Source organism: Chenopodium album, chromosome 25 (assembly GCF_948465745.1).
Source record: "Chenopodium album chromosome 25, dcCheAlbu1.1, whole genome shotgun sequence".
Taxonomy (NCBI): domain Eukaryota; kingdom Viridiplantae; phylum Streptophyta; class Magnoliopsida; order Caryophyllales; family Amaranthaceae; genus Chenopodium; species Chenopodium album.
The window spans coordinates 32,228,448-32,245,041 of NC_137858.1; the positions used below are offsets into that span (position 1 = coordinate 32,228,448).

Sequence of the window (16,594 nt, forward strand, 5' to 3'; positions counted from 1 at the left end):
ACCTTTGAGGCTCTAACTATAAAGAATAATGGTAAATTATACTCTATAGAGTAGCTATGGCTTGAATTTATACTCTTCACTAATAGATTTTTTGATAATGAAAAAGATACCTTTTGTTTTTCAAATATTCATAAAGTTTAAATACATTGTAAAGTGTAGAATAATCTAAATAAACATAGCATATAGACTTATATAAAGTTAATTTAATTTGAATAATAACCTTAAATCCGGTTATGTATATAAAATTTGACAAATTTATCTTATGTTCTTTTTGTTTATACAATATTAATACTATTGTTACAATATGAAACGGATGTAGTAAAAATTATGTATTCCATAAGTATTTAAAAATCTTTACTTATCTTGTTGAGTAGTTAGGTCTCAATGTTGATAGAAGACTATCTAAATCTTTTTTTAATGAAGACTATTGTAAACTTTTTATTTATTTATTTTCTTTAATGAATTTCTTCATTAATAAAAACTAAAAGAAATTGAAAATGACATCATGTACCTTACCAATTACTCCGTATATACGAAGTTATTATTAGTAACTAAGGGCATGTTCTGATTTACTGAACTGAACTGAAATAAATTGTTTATGAGAGAAGGAAACTAAGAACTGAACTGAACTGAGCTGAAATTAAATGTAAGAGAACATACCCTAATTTGCTCCACTCCCACTCTCATTGCTATCCCCTTTATACTACTCGTATAAAACATAGGCTTATTAATTATTGTTAAACAAACTAATGTGTCTAATCATCTCCATATAAATACCCAATCATAAACTCATACACCCATATTTACATACAATAACCTTCCACTTTTTCTACACTTTTAGAAAAAAAAAGTTATAGAGAGAGAATAATGGAGATGAATGAAGATGGCTTCTTAGAAGAATTGTTAGCTCTAAGAAGAGAAGCATGGGAAACCAACCCATCATCAACAACCGTAGATCATCAAATCAACGGCTTCTTTTCATCAACTACTTGGCCATTCGACGGCCTAGATTCAACCACCACCTTACTCCCTAACACTACCTCCACCACATCCTATGATTCCTTCTCTTCCTCCACCATTGACCACCACCCACCACCACCAACCGCCGCCCCAACAACCACCACCACCGCCTTAGACTGCTCTTCCTTCTTCCTCCACCCTGACCCGACGTTCTCCGGGCCGGGCCTTGAACCCGACTACTCGATGTCGTCCATGATCGAGGCGGCGAAGGATGACAATAATAAAAAGACAAATATTCTTCCGTCATCGTCATGCAAGGCGGAGCATTCTCTGTCCTCCGGTGAGGTTGAGTTTGAGGTACCCTCGCCTTCGGGGTTTAATGTGGGATTGTCCATGATTGATAAGAGGGCTATTAGTAATGGTAGTGTTAAGAGTAAAGTTAAGAAGGTTGAAGGACAACCTTCTAAGAATCTTATGGCTGAAAGGAGGAGAAGAAAGAGATTGAATGACCGTCTTTCCATGCTTAGATCCGTTGTTCCCAAGATTAGTAAGGTGAATTAATCAATTTGTTTATGCTCGTTTAGTATAATAGTCACGATAATAACGTAATTTGAACTAGTATTGTGACAATATGATTCGTACAAATGTGATATGAGTAATTTGTTAATTAATTACTACAATATTAATTAATTAGTTTATAATGTGGAGTAACCATTTTTTTTGTTATTTGTTTGGTGTAGATGGATAGAACATCAATACTTGGTGATACAATTGATTATATGAAGGAGCTATTAGAAAGGATTAACAAGTTGCAAGAAGAGATAGATGTGGGTTCTAACACTAATCAATTGAATGTTATGACCATTTTCAAAGATGCCAAGCCAAGTGATGTCCTTGTCAGGAACTCACCAAAGGTATCATTACAATTTGATTCTAATTTACTGTTTTTTCTCATATTATTTGCTTTTTATCTACTATACTACTTTTATTGTCTTATACTTTTATTTTTAGTTGACAAACTTTAAATTACTCCATATAATTATATATAATCTAGTTAGAATTATTTCAATAGTATATTTTTATTCATAATCTAGCTCCTATTTTGTTTGACAAATTAGATTTTTTAGGGACAAAACAAAGTAAGGGCGGTGAAGTCCGGACAAGAATAGGTCATGAGTTGATAGGTTACTTGTATTAACCCATTCGATTATATGGATCAAACCATCCCACTATTTAAGGGCATACCTAGATTTTGGGGCAAATTGGGATAAGGCATGAATTAATTAGGCTGTTTGTGAAGGCCCCAATCGATAATAGAGGTCAAAACATTCCACTACTTGTAAATTTGTAATTAATTTATCTTTGTGTAGGCCCCATTTAATTATATGAGTCAAAACATCCCATCACTTGAGAGCTAAACTGCTAAACAAAATTTGGGGGTCGATCAACATGGGGTCATTAGGTTACTTGTAGTCATGTAGGGGGCCCTAATGCCCTATTGAATTATATGGGTCATATCCCACGGGTTAAATAATCACCTAATTTTTCTTACCTAAAATAATTCGTATTTATTCCATTTGTAAATTGAATTTAGATTTTTTTTTTGAGAACAATTAGATAGCGCTGTTTAAAATTGATATATTTAAATTACAAGTTTTTAATAAGCGAAAATAAAGTAAACAAGTTAAAAATATAAGAAGTGTGACTCCCTATTCAATAAGTCATAAGTTTTATAACGATGACATACGGAGTAGTTCGAAACTATGTATACTACTAATCCCCAACCTTGGATACGGAGTAAATATACAAATTTGGTCACTTCCTTTTAAAAGTTTGATCATGGCTCATAAACTTTTGTCTTATGTTTTTAGCTCGATTTTACTTACAAATTGATCAAGTGAGCTCTGTATAATTTTGAGAATGTTGTAATTCATGCAGTTTGATGTAGAGAGGAGAAACTTGGATACAAGGGTGGAGATTTGTTGTGCAGGAAAACCTGGACTTCTACTATCAACTGTAACTACACTAGAAGCATTGGGTCTTGAAATACAACAATGTGTTATAAGTTGTTTCAATGATTTTTCACTACAAGCTTCATGTTGTGAGGTATAAAATTTCCTTAAATTGATTGATTTGTACAAACTTTATGTTTTTTTTTTTGTTTTTAGGAACTTTTAATAACGAATTCTAATTTTCAAAAATAATTTTTTAGGAAATGGAACAAAAGTCGCTGATAAATTCTGAAGAAATAAAACAAGCATTGTTTAGAAATGCAGGGTATGGAGGAAGGTGCTTGTAGGTATTTTGCAAAGAGAGAAAAAGAAAATCTCTTCCTAAATTTTTTTTGTATTCTATTTTTCTAATGTTTCATTGAATAATTTTGCAATTTACAAAAGAAAAACCTCCCACATATATTGCTCTTTAGCCTTATATTTCCCCTTCTTTTTAGGGAGCAAGAGTTACTACTCTTTGATGCTTGTTTCTCAAGTTTAGTAGTGACATAAGAAAGGTTTCATGTATCATATCAAATGAAGATATGCTTTAGATTAGTCTTTTAATTAGTGTGAAAATAATCTAGCACATTGGTCAAATGTTTGCATGATTTATCATTTAGTGTTTGCAAATTTTTGCCTACACTCCTTTGTAAACAGATAAGACAGTGTTGCAGCATCCCCCTTTTCTCCTATAATGACGTAACTTGTTTTTCAGTTTTGAATCACCTACAAAATGTTCAATTTATTGTATGTAAATGTTCAATTTTGTACTGTTATTTGCTCATTATTGATGCTATGAAGTGTATTATTTAACGACTCGGGGGTCATTGTTTTCTGTTTCCTTTTTTATGAAAAAAAATAAAAACAAAAAATAGGAAATAATTATTGTTGTCATTTTTGAAAGTATTGATGATTTTAACAAATTGGACTAACTTTTCTATTCTCTCTATGACATATATCATGAATAACTTAAAAAAATAAAAATCACAATGATGTCGAATGAACCCTATATTATTATATTTTTTGTTTTTGTTTTCCAAATGTTTATTTAGTTTACTTTTTATAAGATTTTGTTTGAAAATAAAATATTTTTTGATAAATATAAAATTCATTAATTCAATTATTATAATAACATCAATCTAAGGGTCTGTTTACATTTACTGAGGTGAGCTGAGCTGAGCTGAACTGAACTGAACTGAACTGATTGGAGCTGAACTTAACTGAATTGGACTGAAATGAATATTTTATGAGAGAAGGAAATTAGAAGCTGAACTCAACTGATTGGAGCTGAACTGAACTGAACTGAATTGATTGGAGCTGAACTGAACTGAACTGAGCTGAAATTAAACTGAAGTGAACAAGCCTTATTTTCTGATGTAAAATTGGTCTCTTAAGCGTAAAAGGAAACATCTTTAATTAACTTTTCAAATGTACACTTGCTTAGAAAAACAACATCTACTAATATAGAATCATTTCTCTTGTTGTACGTTTAGTCCAATGATGTCACGTTTTTTCCTAGAAAAGTATAACTTCAACACAATATATTTATCACCTCACCTCTATTTCTATATTTGATGATCAACTTTTACTTTTATATAGATAAGGACACAATCTTGCAAGAAGACATTCTAATCTACTCCATTTATCTTAATATATAAAAAAAAATAAAATTATTTGATGATCCTATATAATTATGTATTAATTTTAATTGTAAATATCATGAATGCGCTATAATCAAATTAAATACAAAGGATACTTTAATAAATTAAAAAAAAAAAAAAAAAGGAACATGCTATGGGAAAATGAAGGGGAAGGGAGGGGGTGGCCGAATTGGGTAAGGGGCCGGTGGTTGGAGCTGCCGAAATCTGAGTTAGGGGTTTTTTTTCTGAATTTTTTTTTCCTTTAATTGTTTTTACCAATTATAGGCTAACACGTGTCTAGTAATGACCGAAACCAGTTAAAGCAGATTGGGAAGATCAGATTATTAAGAATATATAATTGAAGGGTCTGTTTTGATTTATTGAACTGAGCTGAACTTGACTGAATTGAACTGATTTGATATGAATTGTTTATGAGAGAAGGAAATTAGGAACTGAACTGAATAGAGCTGAAATGAATTGTTTATGAAAGAAGAAAATTAGAAACTGAACTGAAATTAACTAGAAGAGAACAGACCCGAAATGCGGGATTATTTTGAACAGATGAGGCATAGGTCGAATTATTTTGAACAATATTTCCTTGATAAAAATGGAAGGTAGTTAAATTAAATATAAATTAAAAGGTGTGTTATGAAATATTCGTGGATATCTATTATCCTCCTAGTATCATTCCGGAATATTCTAGATTTAGAGTTCATTGTTATCTGACCAAACCCTATTTACATTGTATGTATATTGCATACATTCATCAGGTATGTCATCATCTCTATCTTTTGTGTTTTTAATGTCTAAGGTAACTTGAGTGCTATTGTATTCTTTGCACAATACATAAATTTATTTATATATTTATTATTATTATTATTATTATTATTATTATTATTATTATTATTATTATTATTTGACACACTTTCTTTAAATCTTGGAATTTAATTAAGACAATTTCCTTTTTTGAAAACATCATATAACTAATATATAAACTTAAACTTTTAGCCAGGCCACGACACAACAACACTTGGCGTCCCAACTTTTCGCCAAGTGTCATGCCACATTGGCAATGTATAAAATTTATTTTAACACATATGATTTATTAGTTTAATGAAAAATTGGATAGATTTAGATAGACTTTGTAGGATAAAAAAAGTTAGTTTAAAAACTCTATTTTCAATAAAATTTGGATAGAATTTTAGGATAAAATTGATAGTGTAGAGTTTTATTTTCGATAAAATATTAATATATGTACAAATTAAATTATGATATTATTCAAAAAATATAGTAGATTATAACTCTTAATAATTATCATATTAAATTTTTTTTTTATATCATAATTTTTTTGGAGCGACAAAAGTAGTTCAAAACGTACAACATCCATTTATAATACATTTTTTTTTGAGGAATATGTAATCTTACGAATCTATTCTCAACGATTGAAATTAAATACTCCACATTCTAATGTAATTTTATTACTATATGTAGACCTTGTTTTGGGGTTTTTCGTGTCCTTCGGGAGAGTTACAACTCAAAGACTGGAACCAACCCGCCTATACCTGCAAAACAACGGAAGCTCCGCATGTTCGGAGTTTCGCCTCCGACGATCAAGTTAGTACGAGATAGGAGTAGAAAGATGCAGAAAAATAAGTATCTTCTAGCAAGGATTCCGAGATCAAGTGTCTCTCTGTTTTTGAGAGTGATGGGTGATGCAATGATTTGAAAGTGCCCCAATAAATGGGGGAATCTCCCTATTTATATGGTCCTAGAAGTTTGCACCCCTGTCCTAGGTTACAGAAACATAGGAATGATTGGGCTGCGCAGTTTTATGGCTTTCTAGGGATTTGAGCCTTGAAGGCCGCCATTTCCCTGGATTATCTGCTTGCCACGTGTTGTGCCCTAGTTGGTCCACTTTGGGCCCTTCCTTGGGTGACACGTGTTGAACTTGCACTGGTACACACGGTGGGGTAGAAATACTTAAATCATTTGCCCCTCACAGGGAGGACGTGGCATGCCACATGGAACCTGTGACAAGTGTCACGCATGCTTTTTACCATTTATCTGGGGTAAAATTCACGGTTTTACCATAGGTTTTTACCCTTCTATAAATAGACATTGACCCCTCCCTCATTTTCACACATTGGTGAAAATCTTTGAGAGAGAATCTTTGACTTTTTAGAGCATTTGTCTTTTTTTGAGAAGAAACCTTCCTGACTGCCTGTAATCTGACCGCTTGCTTCAAACGACCAAGCACTTTCAAGCGTCTTTTCCACAATCTGCTACATGGTAACTGCTTGCTTTCCTTTCTCTTTTTCTTTTTCTTTTTTTATTTTTAAAATGGTTTCCCAAACGCGCACGTACAGCACGGCCTAGGTTAGCGATCAGCTGGTCACCGAGGACGGCTGAATCTAGAACTAGGAGTGCCGAATAATGCTCCTTCTTGGACTCCCCTTTGCGAACTTCTCCAAATCCGACCGTATCTGTCTCTGTATGGCCAAGACAAAGAGAACATCAAGGAAGTACAATCCAGATGGTTCCTGGTAAAATTCGGACGACTCCTTTATGGCGCCTACAAGTGAGACCTAAGACCATCCGCCCAATACTCCAAGTACCCCCGATTTTTCAATTCTGGAAGAGTTTGGGATGAGTTAGAACAGAGTGCTTTCTGGCCGATTGATCAGGCTTCGGAAGAAGAGTTGAGGGAGGATGCTTCTGGCCTAGCCATCGGGACCCTCATTCGGACTTAGAGTCCGAGAGCTCCGATGGTGATTTTGAGCTGTCCACTTCTGATAATGCCTCCATGAATTCGGCGGAAGCGCGCTCTCGGCTGGAAACAGCAAGGGAGTCCCTGTTAGTTGACAGGGGAAAGGGTTGGGCCGAGCTGTCGGCCTAGCGCCTAATGGAGTACACTGCTTATTATTATCAGCACGTTCCTGAGGGCAAGCAGAAGGCCATGGCCGATAAGATAGGGGAATTCAAGCATAAACATGTCATGGGCCATGGCATCATTCTCAACGCAAAGATCTTAACCTTGGGAGGTATACAAGCTCGCCAAATAGATTTCCAATTGAAAGTATCATGCCCATTTGAAGCAGATGCTTTCTCCTTTTCTTCATTCTCAATGAGCATGTTATAGGCAGTTTTAACATTGAAATTCCCATCTTTTGAGTGGTGCCATGTCCAGCCATCATTTTCTTCAGAAATACGGATGGAAATGCTACAAATCTCCTTTACTTCCCTTGGAGAGAAAAGCTCATTCAACAAGATAATATTCCACTTTTTCTCCTTCCATAGTTCATTCACAAAAACTAGAATATTCTCACTCTCCCCCCTTTGTGCAAGAACACGAAAATCAAGTAGTTTTGGGACCCAAGGATCGTCCCAAATCTGTATACTACTTCCCTTACCAACTCTCTTCCTGGCTCCTTTAAAAATCACCTCCTTCACACTTAGAATTGATCTCCAAGTAAAACTAGCAGAAGAGCCAATTTTTGCTTCCATAAAATTCGAGTGTGGAAAGAATTTACCTTTTAGCACTCGTGACATCAAAGATGTCTCATTTGTCAAAATTTTCCACACCTGTCTTGATAGCATTGCTTTGTTGAAGAGCTGCATATTACGGAAACCCAAGCCACCATTATTTTTTGCTCGATACAACTTGTTCCATGCCACCCAACAATTTTTCCTTTCTTCCCCTTTTTGACCCTAGAAAAAATTCCGACAAATTCGTTCCACCTCTTTCAAAATGCTAATTGGAATTGAGAAACATTGCATTGCATAAGTAGGAATAGCTTGAGCCACAGCCTTTATCAGAATTTCCCGACCTGCCTGAAATAAAAAAATTTCCTTCCAACCTTTAAGCTTCTTCCAGACCCGATCCTGAATACTCTAGAAAATAATTTTTTTTAGATCCCCCAATGTAAGTTAGGAGGCCTTAATATTTTTCATGTCCCTCGACAGCCTTAAAAGATAACTTCATCTGAAGCGTATTTTTCTTCTCACGATCAATGTTTCGGCTAAAAGACACCTCCGATTTTTCCATATTCAGTTTTTGGCCCGACGCCACCTCATAGGTTGAGAGAATCTCAAGAACTCTGTCAGTTTCTTCTTCATTTGCTCGAAAAAATAGAATGCTATCATCTGCAAAAAAAACAAATGAGAAATAAGCTCAACATGCCTTCCAACTTTCACTCCATGGATCATCTTCTTTCTCTCCGCATCCCTTAAAAGAGCTGATAACCCCTCCGCACACATAATAAAGATAAACGGGGATAAGGAATCCCCTTGCCGGAGCCCTCTACTTGGCTTGAAACCCCGAGACGGTTGTCCATTTACCAACACATCAACAGAAACTGAAGTCACACGATTCATAATATATTGCACAACAGTCTCCGGAAAGCCAAATTTTTTCATCATTTTTTCCAGGAAATCCCATTCCACTCTATCATATGCTTTGCTCATATCAAGCTTTAAGACCAAAAACCTTCTTTCCCTGTCTTCTTCTTCCGTAGATAATGAAAACATTCATAGACCACAAGAATGTTGTCTGTAATTAATCTACCCGGCACAAACCCACTTTGAGATTCACTAATAATAGTAGGGAGTACTTTTTTAAGTCTATTAGCTAAGACTTTTGACACAATTTTATACACAACATTGCACAAACTAATTGGCCTATAATCAAAAGGTGACTCACACTCTTTTTTTTTTTTTTTTTTTTCAGAATTAGCACAATATGAGTCTGATTAATAGAACAAATATCACCTACATTATAAAGAATACTCACAGTATTTCTAATAACATCATTGCCAACAATATTCCAGAATTTTTGATAGAAAATTGCAGACATACCATCAGGGCCCGGTGCTTTTGTAGGGTGCATTTGGAATAGAGCTTCTCGAACTTCTTCACCAACGTTACAAGGTTCGCGGTACGGAGCCACGAATCGCGATCTGATTCGTGCGAACCGGAATGCGGAACTAACGCGACCTGGGTCGTTGGTGGTCGCGAACCAGAACGCTGAAGGTGGCGACTCCTAGTTGTGGCTGAGCAAACACGGTTGTTCTTCCTCTGCAACCTTTAATGGCTTGTTTCCCGACATTTTCAATGTAGTTTTCTCTCTCTTTCTTCTTTCACGTGTATTTACCTATTTAATTTCTGAAGTTTTTGACTTTTTTCTCCCTCCTCTCTCCTGATTTACCTAGCAGTAACATTTTTTTTTTATTTGTGCACAGACTGCACACTAAGGGTGGCGGCTAGGGTTTTGTTTTAATTGGTAAAAAGCTTAAAGGCCTTAAACCTATATCTGGCTATCAACAACTTGGGCTTTTTTTAAATGAGCAACTTGGGTTTTTTATTTTATTTACTTTTTTTAGCAATCCACCCACCTAGATACAAAAATCTATCAATAAAAATCACCCATATAATTTTTTTATTAATTTAATTATTTCGTACCCAATTGTACCGGATTCACCACGGGTAGCGTTCCGCGTATTCGTTTCCGTACCACGTTTCGAATCGAATCCCGTCCCATGTAACGTTGTTCTTCACCATTGAATGGGGCTAACAAATCGGCAAATTGCTCCTCAGAGATTTTCGAGTAAACTTTATCAATGACATTCTCCACTTCCCCCTGCCCACTAGACGAAAATAATTCTTCAAAGTGGCCTGCTAAGACTTCGGGGATTTGTTCTTCTTCTCAAAAAAGATTACCAGCAGCATCTTTAATCTCACGGATATGGTTTCTCGCCTTCCTCTGACTTGCTTTTTGGTGAAAAAATGAAGTATTTTTATCACCATCCCGGAGCCAATGCTGTCTACTTATCTATATCCAAAATAAATCCTCCCTATGCTCCAATTCATCCATTCTATCATCCAAAGCTCTCATCTGTGCATTAATTTCATCGGATTGATCTTCCCTCATCAGTTCTTCCATTCTAGCTCTACATTCCTTCAACTCTTTCACAAAGTCACCAAATTTATTACGACTCCAAGCACTCAGATTAATTGATGTATGAGCTATTTTGAACACATGTCACCACCACAAGTCCGCGCATTCTCAATAATATCTCCACAAGTCTCATCCCTCAACCACATCTCCTCAAATTTATACCTTTTTCTGAATTTTTTCTTTTTTGGCTTACCCACTCCTTCACTGATGCATAACAAAACGGGAAGATGGTCAGACTTACGCTTTGACAGGTGAGACACGAAGGAACCCGCAAAGTAATTCCGCCATTCTTTGTTTGCTAAGAATCGATCGAGCCTTTCTTGGACGTTTTTCTCACCGCCTCTGTTATTTGTCCAGGTATAATCGTGCCCCACAAAGCCAATATCCTCCAGGTCGCATACATCAATAGCGCTCCTTAGGATTTCTGCTTCAGCAATAATGAATTCCCTCCCTCCTTTTTTCTCATTTGAAGTGAGCATGAGGTTTAAGTCACCCCCACATATCCAAGGCCCAGAATGGTTATTGTGCAAGTTATCCAGCAGTAAACCTGTCATATTCTTATTTTCTTCCTCGGGGAAGCCATAAATCCCTGTAAACCTCCATCTTCCAATGCCCGTCCACCTCACCCAAGCAGCAATATGGTTCAAAGAGAAGGACTTTGTCTCCACATCGAAGGAATCCTTCCATAACAAAGCTAGACCACCACTTCTTTTTCTCCCTACCTCTTCACAACAAACTGCTAGCATATTGCTGAATTTTAACTTTATTTTAATATTCTCCATCTCATGCTTTTTTAATCTAGTCTCACATAAAAAAAATCAACTGGGGTTTTTCTAGATACACAACATTCTTCAAAGCACTAATCGCTGAGGTATTCCCCAAACCTCTACAATTCCTTGACAGGGCGCAATTCATTGTTCACCGAGAGCCCATAGAGTAGGGCCCGCCACATTTTGGGATAGCACTACAACCTTATGTCTCTTGTTTGTATCATCATTCAACACATCTTCATCCACCAGCACATCATCATCTTTTGCCCCCCCTTCATCACACTCTCTTTTGTTCCCTGTTAACTTTTTTACTCCCTCACCAACCTTCTTATCCCCCCTTATGATTTTTACTTTTCTCAATTTCCTACCCCTTTCATCATTCATCATAACTCCCTCCTCACTCTTCTTATCTTCTGCTACCACCGTGCCCCCCTTGCTCACCTCCTCACTCTTAGTAAAAGTTGCCCCTCTGTCGTCTTTCCCTTCTCCCTTTTTTTTTTCTCCCTCGTAGCAGTCTCTTGCACCTCACACTCCTCACCTCCCTGTACATCCCCTTCTTTCCCTATATTACTCTCACTTTTTTTTTTTTACCTTGAATTTTTTCTTTTTTTCACAGTTCTCAACACCAACTGCTCACCCTTGCTTACAAAAATTAGCTCAGCTTCCTTATTTTGCCTCATATCACCGTTTTTGTCACTCTCCTTTTTGGTTGGAGAGTTGAATAACAACTTCCTCGCAGCAATTACAGGGCCTAGCTTAACCACGTTAGAGTCATTGTAGTTAGGGTTCTTTTTAGCAATTATCACAGACTTAATTTGTTCCAGCCAAGCTTTCTCATCTTCTGTTTCCCCTGCATCAAACTTAGTTCTCTTCATAGGAAAGGCACGAAGCCAAGGTCCGTATTGGTACACCACCTTCAGGTCATCATCTTTATTTTGCTCCTTATACTGACATTCTTTCTCGGTATGGTCAAGCCTCCCACAAAAAAAGCAGAAATCCGCTTGTCGCTCATACTTCAAATCGATCCATGTGGACTGATTTTTCCCCAAAGCAAGAAACAAGCCCATACGCAAGGGTTTATTGATGTCGACAAGGACCTTTATTCGCAAATATTCACCCCATCCCAGAGGGTCAGACTCATCTACCTCTATGAATCCTCTAGGAAACTCACCAACATCATACATTACATCTACAGAACGTTTATTCAAAGGTACTTCCAGCAATCTCACCCACATAGGCATTTGTTTAAAGGTTATTTCAGAGGGTTTTTCATCTCCATATACTTCCTGTAAAAGAAGTAATTTCTCATCGAAGAACCAAGGTCTCCCTTCCAACACACGTTCCTTGTCTTCCACTTCTAAATCAAATTGTACTAAACTACTCCAATATGTAAATGTGGGGACACTCTCATTTATTTCAATGTGAGACTTTTTCTCACTTATATTTCTTTTGAGTTGTATCATCTGAAATATTAAGCAACCATGCTAGCATCTATTTGGTTATAATTTCTACTAATCTCAGTCTTTTGTTCTATAAAATAGATGAGTGAGAAGATATTAGATTCTATCTGATGAGAGGGGGTATAATTGTTTTAGAGTTTACTTTATGTTTTCTAGGCCTTAGATCCTATCATTGTGTTTCTTTCTCTCAGTGTTCACTAGGGATTCTATACATCTACGACTTTAAGTTCTTAAGAGGGCAAATAATTGAATGAAATCCAAAAGTCTTCTACCAAGTGCTGCTTTCTTTATATGTTTGTAAATTTTTAGATATTTATATATATTGTGTCTTACTTGCATACATGCATAATAGCTCCACCAACTTGATGCTACAAGAGCTCGTGGTTTGGACCGCTTGTGCCCACTTAAATTATCGGCCATCACAAGTCCGACCACCCCCGCTCCGTTACCAAAAGACGTGAGTGCTTTTGAAATTAATTGAATTGCACGCTTGTGTTGCTTAGTGCTCACAAGCCCCTGTTTCCGCCCAAAGTCTTGCGCCCTTGCCGCCAAAAGGCAAGAGCGCGTCGCACATTCTGGTGCCCAAAATCTCGAACCATGACACACAGCCTATAAGCCCCTCCCCTCCCCAATATATATATATATATATATATATATATATATATATGTAAAATCTAAGTTAATCGTTGGGGGGGGAAAATTTTATAACACTTTATGGCCTTATGTTGGTAATTAGCTGGGAGTTGATTGATAAAGATGATTATATTAGTTGGTTTGACTACCTAGTTGTAAGTATCTGAGTGTTTAAAAATGTTTAGTAAATAGCTTAATTATTGGCTTTTTTAGTGTAGAAATAACCAAAAAGCTATAAGTTCAATGAGCTAATTAAAAAAAGCCCCTACTTTGAGCCAATAAAATTTACCAAACACTCAAATTAGCTTTTTAAATACGATCAAAGCACTAATAGGCTCAATAAGCTAGAAGATCTTTACCAAACGAAAGCATGCTTAAATTTGGTTTTTCCGTCACTCCTTTCCAAAACATACAGGATTGTTGTTCATTCTTGACTGTTGTATGAATTATATGTAAAAAGCTGACGCTGCTGAAAATAACATCATATGGATGTTTGTTGATACATGCAGGAGGTTGGGAAGCATGAAGAGCTCTGATGCAATTGGTCTAGGTATACTTTCATCTATGTATATCAAATTGTGCTCAGTTTGTTAAGTTAGTGCAATGACATGTGTGTCTGACTGATTCACTAAAAAAAGCCAAAAAGTATGGAAGAATGAAATGAAAATAGCAAAAGGATTTTTTTTTTGTTTTTTTTTTTTTTTAGTGATTCCTGAGTGAAAGAATGACGAATTATTAATGTATGAAGTTGGAGATAATACATTTGGGCATAATATTAGAAAGATTATTAAGGTTGGTTTGTACTCAGATCAGATTTCAGCGTAACAGTGTGAGAAATGAGTTGTAAGATCATGACTATAGAAGTATGTCATGACAGCACAGAATTGAATACAAAACGCTTCTTTGTGATCTTTCCTCTAATAAAACATATATGCATTTGAAATCTCGTGATTTTGTGCAACTCCAAGAGCATTGGAGAAATCCAGGAACAGGCGCTAGCTTTCCTTGGCTTTGCTGATCATTTCTTGTCTTTGACTGATATGCAAGTTATTATGTCAGATTGCTATTGTGTTTGTATGGTATTATCTGCACTGTTAGTTATTTTTGCTAACTCTTGTTTGCTATCAGGACAGCCTACATGTGAAATTACTCTGGTTGGCTGTTGGCTGCAGTTTTATATTGTGATTGCTTCATTTGAACTTAATCGTGCTTGAAGATCCAAATTAGCTTATGTCTATGCTGCCTCTACCGCTTGTCTGATCTGCTATCTATGCTTGTTTGCCATATTGTTCCCAAGTATAGCCTCCGATCACCTCGGAGTTTCTAGGTTTTGATCGAGTATAAGATAGAATTGTAACTTTTGCAAATCAATTAGTTTCCCGCGATTAATTCAGTTGTATACTTGTATTATAAAAAGAGCTACATGGGACAAGGATGTTTAGACATACAAGGACCTTTGCAATATGTTCGGGTATATACTAATATTTTGTAAATGTCTCATTAATCTTTTTGAGTACATCTTAAGCTTCGGATATCATAAATCTACACAGAACAACCCCTCAACATTGCTCGTACCCTAATTCTTTATCGAGTAACAAGATTTCCCCTTTTCGGACTTGTAATTCATTATCATACTTGGTGTTCATTATCCTACGTATTAGAGTCAAACATAGGCAAAAAAGCAACCATAGAATGAGACTAATAACTGTATTTATCAAGCAAAGAGATCATCTGCGCAGTAGTATATCTAGTTATGTGAATGCCAACTAACTTTGTAAAAACGTTAAGGGTGTTAATTAAGACCTAGGATCAAATATCGTGTACATCACGTACCTTTTGCGGGCTGCTGCCTCTCATTACACCATAAGAAAGGTATTCACTGATTTCCTCTTGATGATTTTTTTGATAATTTTGAATTTTGTTGTGAAAATAGTGTGGTTAGACTAGTTTTTGATCGGTAGATTTTATTATGCAAGCACACTTGCTTTACCCTTCTGAATTTAAGGTAGAGTTTAACGATTGTCATACAGGCCTAACTAAACACGACAATAAACAAATTATCTCATACTTTCGATTTTTATAGTCACTTTACTAGGTTTAGGATGTTAAGATAGAATCATCACTTTTCTTAAATTGGTAATGAGTTATAATAAGATTTTTCAATATTATTACTAATTGAGCTAAGTAATTAAGATGATAATCATAACACATCAATAATGATGAAAGATTGAGACAATGTGATAACTAATTCTATAGTCGTAACTAAATTGACGATGTATGAAATTAAGCTTTTGTATTAATTACAAAACCAACTGCAAAACTACTAACAAGCACATGTAACAGTGTTTAAGGCACACTTAATTTGTTCCAAACCCAAATTGTCCAAGGCCTTTGACATTATGCAAATGGCCCTTCAACTAATTGTAACCCCTTTAAATACTCCTTACCTGCCTCTCAATAAGGTATTGTTGACTTTTATATTCATACTATATGAAACTTGATCATCATAAGACTTAATATGAAAATTAAAAACCTACTAATCTAACAAAATGTGTCATAAAATTAATTTCAATCAAGTATTGTCCTTTTTTTTTTTTTTTTTTTTGACAATATATAACTACCAAACATAAAACAACAAACCACAAAAATCAAAAGGACCAAAACAGAATCCTACGCTCACAAGCTCGTCTGGCCAGCCAATGGGCTGGTGTAACCCAGTCCCGAGGCACTTTAGATATCCTAAAAACCGAGAGACCCTCAAGAATCCGACGAACATCACTCAACAACCATAAGCAAGAAACATTTGCTGCGCGATCATGATGAAGAAGCGAAACAAGGTAGCGTTATCCGTGTAAATAAAAAAGACTATGAAATCCTTTGTGAATAGCTGCCTGAAGGCCCCATAAACAAGCCTAAAGCTCAGCCTGAAAAGTGGACCCAGCACGACAAGCTCTGGAACCACCTCCTAAAATTTCATTCGATTCAAACCTGCGGAAAATCCATCCCGTTCCCGCCGAACAATCCGCAGCAGTCCACGCTCCATCCAAAATCAGGCAAACCTGCACAGGATCAATCGAAGTACCTCGAAGACAAGTAATAGAACAAGGCACCGTAGGAGTAACTCGGCCCTGCTGATTAGAAAAGAACTGAATAGACAACATACCAGCCTGATCTCCATGAGAAA

At 35.9% G+C, this 16,594-nt stretch overlaps 2 protein-coding genes across 2 annotated transcripts; one reads left to right on the plus strand and one right to left on the minus strand.

The window, feature by feature from the left end:
• The first annotated feature begins 827 nt into the window (after positions 1-827).
• LOC145615064 (transcription factor bHLH93-like) lies at positions 828-3,651 on the plus strand. The gene is made up of 4 exons (XM_081670142.1): positions 828-1,512; positions 1,701-1,874; positions 2,899-3,066; positions 3,173-3,651. Exons 1-4 carry the CDS (start codon positions 868-870, stop codon positions 3,257-3,259), a joined length of 1,074 nt encoding a protein of 357 aa, XP_081526268.1. The 5' UTR covers positions 828-867; the 3' UTR covers positions 3,260-3,651.
• A 6,964-nt stretch (positions 3,652-10,615) lies between these two features.
• Positions 10,616-11,293, minus strand: LOC145613979 (uncharacterized). Its single transcript, XM_081669000.1, has one exon. The coding sequence runs from the start codon at positions 11,291-11,293 to the stop codon at positions 10,616-10,618; it is 678 nt and encodes a 225-aa protein (XP_081525126.1).
• Between the last annotated feature and the right edge of the window lie 5,301 nt (positions 11,294-16,594).